The sequence below is a fragment of the Corapipo altera genome, unplaced genomic scaffold (genome assembly GCF_003945725.1).
Source record: "Corapipo altera isolate COAL_440 unplaced genomic scaffold, ASM394572v1 255, whole genome shotgun sequence".
NCBI lineage: Eukaryota > Metazoa > Chordata > Aves > Passeriformes > Pipridae > Corapipo > Corapipo altera.
The window spans coordinates 4,698,344-4,709,855 of record NW_020884929.1 but is presented as its reverse complement, the minus strand read 5'-3'; the positions used below and the strand labels follow the sequence as shown (position 1 = coordinate 4,709,855).

The 11,512-nt window shown below is 36.9% G+C and overlaps 1 protein-coding gene across 2 annotated transcripts; it reads left to right on the top strand.

Moving 5' to 3' along the window:
• Positions 1-67: 67 nt before the first annotated feature.
• On the top strand, positions 68-10,690 carry MFSD8 (major facilitator superfamily domain containing 8). 2 transcript variants are annotated; one of them, XM_027658839.1, is made up of 12 exons: positions 68-202; positions 1,599-1,684; positions 2,656-2,699; positions 3,704-3,944; positions 4,230-4,292; positions 4,943-5,087; positions 5,711-5,769; positions 6,345-6,453; positions 7,565-7,699; positions 8,068-8,171; positions 8,268-8,527; positions 9,250-10,690. In XM_027658839.1, the coding sequence occupies exons 1-12, from the start codon at positions 102-104 to the stop codon at positions 9,463-9,465; spliced, it is 1,563 nt and encodes a 520-aa protein (XP_027514640.1). In that variant the 5' UTR covers positions 68-101; the 3' UTR covers positions 9,466-10,690. The 2 variants fall into 2 exon arrangements, with proteins under 2 accessions (XP_027514640.1, XP_027514639.1); XM_027658838.1 differs by having other exon boundaries at positions 4,179-4,292.
• The last annotated feature ends 822 nt before the right edge of the window (positions 10,691-11,512 follow it).

Here is an 11,512-nt window from a genome sequence, read left to right as displayed (position 1 = left end):
GGCCCCGCGCTCAGCGCCCCCCAGTGGTGGTAACGCGGGGGCGCGCTCCCTTCCCCCCTGCCCCCTGGCGGCCCGCGGGGGCCGCGGGGCCGGGAGCGGCCATGGCGTCTGCGGGACCCGCGCCGGTGGCAGCTGCGGACGGGAAGGAACCTCTGCTCGGGGCCGGAGAGGCGGCGGAGGGAGAGGAGGAGGAGGAGAGCAGGTAGGGGCTCGTTCTGCTCTGAGGCGGCTCCGGGCGTTGGGGCGACACCCCCGCGAGTCACCCGAGGTGCCGCCCGTGGGTGCCGAGTCCCTTCCCCGCCTCGCACGGGAAGCCCGGTTCCTGAGGATGCTTCCCGGCCCGGAGGATGGACACGGAGGAGCTGAGGAGAGGAGAAGAGGAGCCGGAGGATAAACCGACCTAGCCGCCGTCCCCAGGCGCTGCCGAGCCTGGATCCGCGGTCTGAGAGCGTCCCAGGCCCGGCAGCGGGAGCGCGGCGGGGGCCGGTTCCTTCTCTTTGTAGAAAAACACAAACGCACTTGAGAAGTCCCTAAAAAACACCAAAACAGTGGTGCAGAAGTCTGAGTATTTAATATCAGCCTTCATGTGTGGGCAGGATTTGGTCACTTGTGGTTTTTTTCCTTCTGACAGCAAAACTTGAGCGGGTCTTTGCTTTAAGGTCTGTGCTGAAACGCTCTCAAACTTTAAGCTTGATGTAACTAAGGTCTCAAAAGTAACCAAACACAGCATATGCAGGTGTTTGGCAGAATTCTCCCTAACGGTGATGGGCAGTAAGATGGCAAAGTACATTTAGAAACTTCGTTTGTGTGGTTAAAGTATCATTGAACCAAGACACTTAATGCTGTAAACATTTCTGAAGAATTAAATATACAAATCATGCTGTGATTAGTATAATACTATGATACCAGTAATATGTTATTAGTATTAGTCACAGTTACATTAGTTTTAAAATTGCAGACATGCCTAAGTCTATGTATGACCTATATAAACTGTGTTTATAAACTGTTCAGGCCTCTATAACCTAAGTCTACATCTTTTGGGCAGAGATTATTTTAAGTTTGTAACTTGTATTTTAATTTTTTTTTTCAGCCCCTGCAGTCTTCAGCTTATCTTTTACACAGTGTAGCTTTTACACCGTATTGTTATTTTCTCATTGTGAGAATAGACCAGCCATAGCTTTTAGTCAAATCAATAGTTGTTGAATTTTGTAGTTCTTTCAAGGTCACAATTGTGAATAGATGTCTGGGGTTTTATAGTTTAATTCACACTTCTTAATGCCTTTATATGACGTCTGTGATGCTCCAGATTGTCTGTACAAAGAGTTTGCAGAATTGAAGACCTCTCTAAATAAAGATCTCTGTGTAACATTTGTTATATGATAGCATTTCTGTTGTTTTTTTTTATTTGTGAGTCTAGTATTTTTCAGAAAAAAATTAATTCTTTTTAATCTTTGCTGAGCAGAAATCCAACTCCTGCATAACAATTCACACAATTGTATTGAGAGGTTTGTGAAAAATGTTTTCAATGTCCTGTGGGACCAACTAGAAGAGGATCTGATAATGATTTCTTTCTTTCTTGACTTTTGGTTTGAAAACAGGGATGTTGTGGAAACTCAAGAGCATTATAAGAGCAGGTGGCGATCCATCTGGATTATGTACCTTACAATGTTTCTCAGTAGTATAGGTGAGTAAACACATGTGGATTTAAATGTTATTTGTTTAATGAATATACTTTGATTTGAAAATTACAGGGTATTCTAGGTTTCAACTACGTACCTTCTTTAATGCTACTGCTCTTTTATAACCTCAAAAAGGTGCATTTTGTGATTCTTCAAAAGAGAAGATATGACTAGCAAGTCAAACAGAAAGTTACATTTAATGAGATAAGTTAACAGATAACTGTTTTGAGACTAAGTGACGTATTACATAAATCCGTGGTTTATAACTTTTTATAGTTCGGGGTAAAAGGTAGTGGCAAGGTAAGGTCATTGCTCAGAACTGAACAAAACAAAGGTCACACTTTTATCATTCAAAGTGAAACGCACAGAGATCAAAAACAAATAATGCAGAGTTCTTGAGAGGGAAGATCTTTATGGAAATGTATGTTATCTATTTCAAAATATGTATCAAAACGTGTTTTCTCCTACAGGACTTTGCATCTCCACTGCAGAACAAATTACCATTTTATTCTAAATAGATCCCCCTGGAAACAAGAATTCTGTTGATTTTTGACTTCTGGTGATTTTCTGTGGGCCTAGAAATTATCTTGAAAATCATAGAATATATGAGTAACTTTTTTTTTAATTTGATGAATTAAAATTTCTTTTACTAATGAATACAGATATGTCAGTATATCAAGAAATTCTTTTTACTTTGGGGACCTTGTTGTCTTTCTTTTGAGAGTTTTTTTGTTCAGTGTGTATGCACCTATAAAATGACCTTTTAAAAATAGTTCCTTCTGTTAGGAGGAATTATCACTCCTTAAAAAAATCACGTAATGCATAGTTTTTTTCAGATGGCAAACTGATGCACAGGTTTAGACTATAATACACTTAGAGGCATAAGAATGAACCTGTAATAACTGTTTCAGTAAAGCAAATTACTGATAAAAATGGCAAATAAAACAACTTAGGTTATGTTTTTATTGTGTTACAGGTTTCTCCATTGTAATTATGTCTGTGTGGCCATATCTCCAAAAGGTTTGTAAATATGTTTTTCTTAATGGATAAGAACAGAAAAATTGTGCTCAGAAAGTAGGTGATACAAAACTTAGGCTTTTATTTAGGTAAAGAAAAAGTAAAGGGAAGTGTGTGGTTATAAGAGACTTTTATTCTGCCATCCACTTAGACAGCTTTTATTATTTCTTTTAAAATCTGGTCAGTTGACTTCCTGAATTGATAAAAGGTACATTAGAATCCAGAAATGTTTGGTTTTCCAGTATCATGTCACTGTTTTGTTGGAGAGTGAATCAATAGAAATCTCTTTATTAAAACACAATACACATGACTTGTCTGCATTTTGGGAAAAAAAAAAAGAAAAAGAAAAAGGAAGGTAGAGGTAGACGTTGCTCTGTAAATGTCCCATTGTTGCATATAGATCTTGATATTCCTAACAGGGAATTGCCATTGCTCCTGGGTAGTGATTTTAGTTTCTATGGGATTTTTTCACCTCTTTGTTGCATTGTTAAAAGTGGCACAAAAGTCTCTAAAACTTTAATTTAATCTGTGCTAGGATTTTACTGCTCCTGGAATTGCAGAAGGCAGTTTCAAATGCAAATCTGGAAGAACATATCCTGAGCGTAGAGGTATCATTAAAAGTGAGGCTGGTGCTGAATTCTTCCAGAAGAAAATTCATTATCAGCCCTGTAAATCAGGACAGATTCAGGCATGTGCAGAGAAGTGATTCCTTGCTCCTGGCATGTAAACTGTCTACTGTACTGCTTAAGTTATGTCTGTAGCCTAGAACATCAGCAGTGCTGTACAAAAACTATTAGAGTTTGCTGCAAGTGAGCTCTTTCCAGTCTCGGAAGCAAAGCATTGGTTTGGTGCATTGCTGGAGAGAGTTATCCAAGGTTTATTGCTCCAGATGAAGTATTACAGTACAGAGTCTTGGGTATTCCAGGTACTAATTCTAAAAGGGTGTTATTGATAATATAAAACACTGTAATACTTCACCCACAGTACTTATTAATGTGTTTCTGCAGATTGATCCGACAGCAGACGCGAGTTTTTTGGGCTGGATTATAGCTTCATACAGCATTGGCCAAATGGTTGCCTCTCCCCTGTTCGGCTTGTGGTCCAATTACAGGCCCAGGAGAGAACCTCTTGTCATTTCAACTGCTATTTCAGTAGCTGCTAATTGTCTCTATGCCTATGTCCATGTACCTCACTCACACAACAAATACTTCATGCTGACTGCACGTGCTCTCGTGGGATTTGGAGCAGGTAACCACAGCAGACTTTACTTTTCTGAAAATTATTACCTTCTGTCTCTCATGTAAGATAGTTAACATCATGTTTCAGTACCAGTAGTAAAAATACTGGAGAGTTCTGGGTTTTATTTTCTTGCAAAATAAGGAAAAAAAACCTAAAATAAATGTCACTCAAGATTTTAACAATATAACTTAATATTTACATGAATACTTCCTTGGTTTTGGTTTGTTTGTTTGTTTTTTTAAGGAAACGTGGCTGTAGTTCGGTCGTATATTGCGGGTGCCACTTCTCTTACAGAAAGAACAAGTGCCATGGCCAACACCAGTGCCTGCCAAGCGGTTGGCTTCATATTAGGGCCAGGTAAGGCATATCTTCTTCCCTCACTTCTCTAATTCTTATTAGGATGAAACTGGGCATTGGAAGTAGGAATCCTCAGCAGCTGTATGGTGGGGATATTAAGACATAGTTTGTCAATGGTATCAAAATTAAATAAATAGTCATCAATACAGTCATCCAGACTTGTGTATGCCAATCTAAATGAAACATTCTAGTTCAATTGCACTGCTCCAGTTTAAATTTTAATTTTACCCCCCCCATGCTTCTTTTCTCTCTAGTTTACCCTTAGCACGAGGAATACTCCATTCCCGGGACCAAGGATTTTCATGTAGGAGAAAGAGGAAAAAAGTAAATCAGCTGTCTGCCAAGAAAATTAACCCTTGGTACACTCAGAATTCAGTTCTTTATTTTATTCTTTATGATGTTATTTATACAGTGTATCTGTATATAACCAAGTAGTTTTCAGGCTAGTTGAGAAACTAGCCAGTGGGGACTGGCATCCATCAGTTTATTTAGAGTAGGATTCTCAAAATGTAAGAGGTTTGACAGGTATAATATTTAAATTTTATTTGGCACTTAGAACAACTTTGCTTATCCAGTTTTATATGTTTATTCTACATGTGTCCCAATATTAATGAGTCTCAAGATTTTCACAGTACATTCATGTTTTCAAGTCTTTCAGACATGTTTTACACTTATTGGAGAAGAAGGAGTAACATGGGAATTAATTCATCTTCAGCTGAACATGTATACGGCACCAGTTTTATTTGGAGCTCTCTTAGGAGTTATTAATATTATTCTCATCTTTGCCATATTCAGGTAATCAAGTAAAAAAAAAAATTTTATCTCGTTTTTGTGGGTAATTTGTAGCAAAGAATATGCTGCTCAGCAGGAAGAGTAATAAATAAACTGAAATCTGGAGTGCTAAAACTATAAGCTGTTATTTATTTTTTCGGTGTTTCTACATTCTTTAATATCTATATTTTCATTATGGTTATAAATCAGTCATGGTGATATTAACAGGTAGAATGTAAATTGATTAAAAAACTTAAAGCTTGTGGATGAGTAGCTTAACCTTGATATAGTTTTAGTGTTGATGGTTCCTGCCCATGTTTTTTATCTAAAGCAAAATAAGGTTGGCTTGTCTGTAGGAATCTCACTGTCTTTGTCTTTCTTTTAAGAATCTTGAGGGGGGATTTTTATTAATTATCCCATTACTGTAGATGCATATGGATATGTGATAATCTCTCACTAGAATATTTTCTTTCTTGAACAGGATGGTGTTCACTGCAGTCAAATGTAAGCTTCACAGATGATGTTTAAGGGAGCTGGGAATAATTATCGTATAAGATGATGCCATTTACAGTTATTTTAATAGAAACTTGACTCAACAGTAGATCAAATAAATATGTGTATTAATGAAAACAGTTCTAAATTTCTAGGGAGCATCGAGTGGATGACATGGGACGGCAGTGCAAAAGTATTAATTCTGAAGGAGAAGGTACCCTTGTTTTCTTGAAAACTTCTTGTGTGATTATTATTTTGAAGTACTTTCTTATTATTAAGCATTTAGAAGTATTCTGATGCATTGGAAACTTGAAGTGGAAAATAGGCTACATGTCTCTCTGACTGGTCCAGAAATTGTTTCACATCCATGTTGTATCCATAGTGCTGTCAGGTAGCAAAGAAGAAAAAAAAATTGTATGGATCCTTCCAGACTTTCACTGAGAATTCTTCTGTGTAGCTTTGACCTTGCAAGAGCAACAAGTGTTTTGGTTTCCACTGATGAGATATTTAAAGTAGTTTGCTTATTTCGCTGTCACTCCGGACTTGTCAGTCACTAGAAAAACAGATGGGGTAACCAATTTGGAAATAATTTTCTCTAATTGTGAGAAGAATTGAAGTTTCAGCAAGTCGATTTTGATTTAAAAACTTTATACTTAGATTGTCAAAATATAACTGCTTAGCTGCCCACGAACCTGCATGTTAAATACTTAAGAAATCATTACTGTTTGTAATTTGTGGTACAAAAAAAGCTCAGCTTGCAGTTTAGATAATTCTTTTGTTCTGTTGCAGAAAATGATGCTCTGGATCATGACACAGAAGGAAATGTTGACCATGTTGCTGTGGTAGCACTCAATGTTCTCTTCTTTGTCATCTTGTTTGTGTTTGCTGTCTTTGAAACGTAAGTTTGTATATTTTCTCTCAAAATACTTAGACATGTAAGGTAGTTAGATTGGGGGTGCATATAAAGTCTTTTCTGTTCCACTCATTTTCTTAACCAACTCTTCATAAATATAAGTCCAAAACCATAAATAATCAGTTTGATATGTACTGATACAAAGTAATGAATTAAAGGTTAGCATAAAAATATGTAGTCTGTGGTATAGGAAACATTAATGTAAAAGCTTTTGAGACAAACCCATATCCTCAATTTCTTAGGTGTGTTAAAAAAGATAGCTTAACTTGGGCTACCTACAATCCTTAGAGAAAACCACCTCTTCAGCTGAGTATCTTGTTCTATACTTTTTATTTTAATTTTGTGTAATTTCTTAGTATGATTCTGATTAGCTCCAAAAGCTTCAGTGAATCTCTTACTTCAGTAATAATTAAAACAATTGTTTCATATAGTTAATGCAATTGTATTCTTAAATACACTATTTTATATAACTTTTTTTACCTGAAGAGGTATGATATTCACTCCCAAATTTTCTGTGTGTAAGAAAATAAGTAAAACATAACAAAATTACCTCAAACTGAAGTGTACTTCATTTTTTTAACTTACAAAATACTTTGAGGATATAAGTTATTCTGCAAGATTTTGAGCTCTGATACGGCTAAAATTTCTTTTACAATATGGCTCATATTGTAAATAATGTCTTAATTACATTATTTTTAGAAAACTGAGTTCCTAGAGATTGGTTGGCTCCTAAAACTGAAAAACAATATTAAAAGTTTACTATTTTTATACTCACAGGGTCTAGTTTCTTTTCAATCTCTGTTACTCTGGCTTGGCTTTAACTCCATCATCTTTTCATGAACTATTGGAAATAGATTAATGATGCTTCAGAGTATGGCTGTTGTAATGCAGTTGTGAATTTTGTCTAGTGAATTTAATTTTAATAGATGATGCATGACAGAATTATTTTATAATTAGCCTGTGTTTTCTGATATGTCCATCAAGAGGAAAGGTTTCTATACCACTGTGTTGATATTTGGGACAATATGTGTATGGAAACAACCGTATAGAAGCAGCTTTTTTTTTTAATTACAGTATTTTTGTTCTGTCATTTTAGTATAGCTACTCCATTGACGATGGATATGTACTCCTGGACAAGGAAAGAAGCTGTTTTTTATAATGGAATAATCCTTAGTGTGATTGGCATTGAATCAGTTATTGTTTTCATGGTGGTTAAAACGCTATCAAAAAAGTAAGTTTTTGGAATTTTTTTATGATGTTAGTAAGTATGAAAAGCTTTATGGCAAGGCCAAATCTCTGTTACTCAAATCTTTCACTTGGTAATGAGTCTGGGTGTACTATGATAATGAAGTACTTCCAATTTTGGCACAGCCATGATGTTGTGGTTGTTCTTTATTCTGTTAACATAACCCCATTACTTGACTGTCTTTTACACTTGAATCCTAAGAAAAACAGGTTTTAAGTTACTGTGATTTTGTAAGTTTTCTTGCAGATGTTTTGGTCAGGTATCATTTCTACAAACTAATGGACTATGTCATTAGCAGCGACATAAATTTTAATTTAAATTATACATTTAATTGCAATTTTGTTGTTGGATAGGACTGGTGAGCGTGCCATACTCCATGGAGGCTTACTGATTATCTTGGTTGGATTCTTTATCTTACTGCCTTGGGGGAAGAAACTACCAAATATCCAGTGGCAAGGTATAGTTCAAGTCACACTAACCCATCTTTGCAATTTTTTTTTAAAGCTTTTATTGTATTTTTGTTCTCAACTATATGGATAACTTATTTTTACAGAAATAAAGAATAACTCCATTCCCAGAACAGTTCCCACTGAAATGTTAATGCCTTTCTGGAGTTTGCAAGAGATGCAGCTGCCATCCAACCACACAGCAGAACCCGTGGGCTGCCCCCTCACCCAGTCCTGGTGCCTCAATACTCCGATGGTCTACCTGGCCCAGTACCTCAGTTCTGATGTGCTCATAGGATTGGGCTATCCTGTTTGTAATGTCATGTCCTACACTTTATACTCAAAAATCCTAGGACCAAAGCCTCAGGTAAGCACGATCCCTAAACAGTTTATTTCATTTGCTCTCCAAGACTTACACCCTCTTCATTAGAATGAAGGGTCTACTTAAAATTCCTTTTGGCATCAGCCAAATAATAGTGCGTTTCAACCAGGGTAGAACTTTGCGGGAACTCTCATCTCTTAAAATCCAGGGCAAGTCCCTAAAGGAATTAGAAAGCAAGGCTTATGCTATTTATGCAAATCTTAGAATGTGAAAATGTCATGGCTTTTCTGGAAGAATCATCTTTTTTTCAACAACTCATTATATATTTGGAATATCAGTATGGAATACTGTTCCTCTTACAAAGTTTATTGTATGACTATAATTGTATAAATGCTACTAATGCCCCCAGTTATTGACATTTTATAGTGGTAAAACACCTAGCAAGCTGATATTACTGCTTAACAAAAAAATTTTATTATTTTTTTACATTTTTTTTCATGTTATATTTTGGTGAAAGAGACTAAATGCTTTGAGTCAGAATGCATTTTATTGGAAAGCTGTAGACTATGTATGAGCGGAGCCTTTGAATTAGTGCTTAGAGAGGCTGAGCACTACTCTTGGAAACAAAGTAATCAGTATTTTAATGAGTTAAGAAAGATAAGTGATTATTTAAATACTTTTACATTTTCTGATTAGGATAATAGTTGGAATTACTGGCAAGCCAAAGAATTCCTGTATCACTAACCTAAGCTTTTTATCTGCTGTAGGGTGTCTACATGGGATGGTTAACTGCCTCTGGAAGTGGAGCACGAATACTTGGGCCTGTTTTTGTGAGCCAAATATACACTCACCTGGGACCACGCTGGGCATTTAGCTTAATCTGTGGAGTAGTTGTACTCTCTCTCTTACTCTTGGAGATAGTGTACAAGAGACTAATTGCATTTTCTGTCAGATACGGAAGGATGCAAGAAGAGAATTGTTAGATATGTATTTTAAAAAAAAGTAAAACGAACCAGAAGTAATACTTAGTTTATTACTGCTTTTTAACAAGGAGTACATAACCACTGACCTTGTTGGCTGTGTGCTAACAACTGTACACCTGTACTTATGCATTGACAGAATACATAACTTGTTCATATCCCAGTGTATGGTTACACCTGCTGCAGTAGAGCTTTTGTATTCTGCTTTTCTAGCAGCAGAGGAAGGGATGTGGCAGACTGGATCGGTACAATGGCACATTTGATGTGTTTACAGTTTAGATGATGCACCTGTGCACTGAATGCAGCTGGTCACAGGTTACGGCCATCCTTTCCAGGAAGAAGTAAAAGAAATGTTATCTTGATTCTGTGAATCGGGATTAGTAACTCTTTTGTAACTCCAAGATTAGTTGAGCTGCATGCACTTTGTATGGAGACATCACTACTTGAGCAAACCTCCTGATGTTTGGTTCGTTGGCTTGTAAGCACTGGTTAATACAGACTGTTTGATTCTGGAACCTGTTACCTATTAGTACATCTCCAGAATTTCAAATTAAGCGTGACAGAAGTGTAGAGGAAGGTAGATGCCCTCTGCACAAGTAGTTTGTGCGGGATTTGGGTCTTTAAGCTGGTTAAGAGCCATTGAAAATTAGTATCAGCAGCTGTTATTTGAACCATGGTGAACTACATGTGCAATTTTTCCTCTCCTGTTTTGCTCATTCCCTTTTTGTAGCAAGAAAGATAACCTGCCCCAAGTTGAAATATGTACAACTTTTCTTAACTACAAGAAGGAAAGACTAAGCACAATACTTTTGTTGTCATTTGTGAGAATGAATGCACTGTGCTGAGCGGGCGTGGTAATTAAGTGAAAGGACAAAAGTCCTTGGGTGTTTACTCTTAGACTTATACAGGTAACAAGGTACAAGAGACAGGAATTTCCAACGTTTTAATTATTCAGAGGTTATTTTAAAAAGTGAAATTGTAATTTTCCCTCAGAGTAGGGCCTAAGCCTTTCTATACGGGTTGATTTTAGCTGTTTTAATACTACTGGGAAAAAAAACCAGAATTACTCACTGGAGCAATGAGAGTCATGGCTGCTGTTTAATGTCTCTACTATTTGATGCTTATTGAATGTAATGAGTGTAATTATGTATTCCTACATGTTCCTACATAATCAGTTGTTCAAACACTAAAAGACTACTGAATTAAAAGATGATTTTTCCAATACTGACTGAAGGAAATACAGAAGTCTGATTCCCTCTCAGGACTTTCCTACTGCAGAATCACAAAAGCTTATGAGAAAGGACTTCACTTTTATAAGCTAATTCATAAGTACTACCTCTGAATCTTCCTTGATGTTCCTAGTGTTAAATTCATTTGCAAGCTATTTCCTTGATTTGGGCATGACAAAGTAATCCACGTTCTCTCTTTTAGACACTAGACGAATAAGGAGAACTGACTTGAATCAAGGCTAGTTTAGGTCTAAGCTGAGCTGTGCTTGCATGTAGCCACCACCAGCTCCTCTGAAACTCTTCATCCTCCCCCTCCAGCACCGTTTTGGATCCCACTTTCTCCTGCCTTAGAAGGAAGTCAAGAGTATTTAAGTACAGATATAAGCACCATCAGGAGTGTTGGCACACTTGAAGCAAAATGCTACTGTTAATGCTACTTCAGTTGTTTTAAGTGTGACTCACTGTAAGACAAGGTAAAGCTATCTAAAGTTAATAATTCCTACCAAGTAACAAACCAAATCAGTTACTACGGCATGTGTTTATTTTGCTATCACCTGTGCCTCCTGGGTTTAATGATCTGTAGGCCAGAGATAAAATATGGAATATACAAAGCACAGCACAATTTTTTAGTTCAACAAGTTAGAAGTAACTTTGTGCAACAGTTATAGACTTGTTTCTTCCCAAGCTTCACCCAGCCCTAATTCCCAACATATGATTTTCTCTTAAAATACCAGCTCAGCTCCCATCATAAGTTGAGCCTTAATACTTTGAGAGCCTTTTCCTCTCACCATTCACTTGATCATGAAACAAATAAATAGATC

Bases quoted from the DNA above. Each gene is read 5' to 3' on its own strand.
- MFSD8 (XM_027658838.1), top strand. From the start codon at position 102: ATGGCGTCTGCGGGACCCGCGCCGGTGGCAGCTGCGGACGGGAAGGAA. The intron at 7,700-8,067 runs GTAAGTTTTTGG...GTTGTTGGATAG, and splicing joins GTTAAAACGCTATCAAAAAA to GACTGGTGAGCGTGCCATAC. The intron at 8,528-9,249 runs GTAAGCACGATC...TATCTGCTGTAG, and splicing joins TCCTAGGACCAAAGCCTCAG to GGTGTCTACATGGGATGGTT.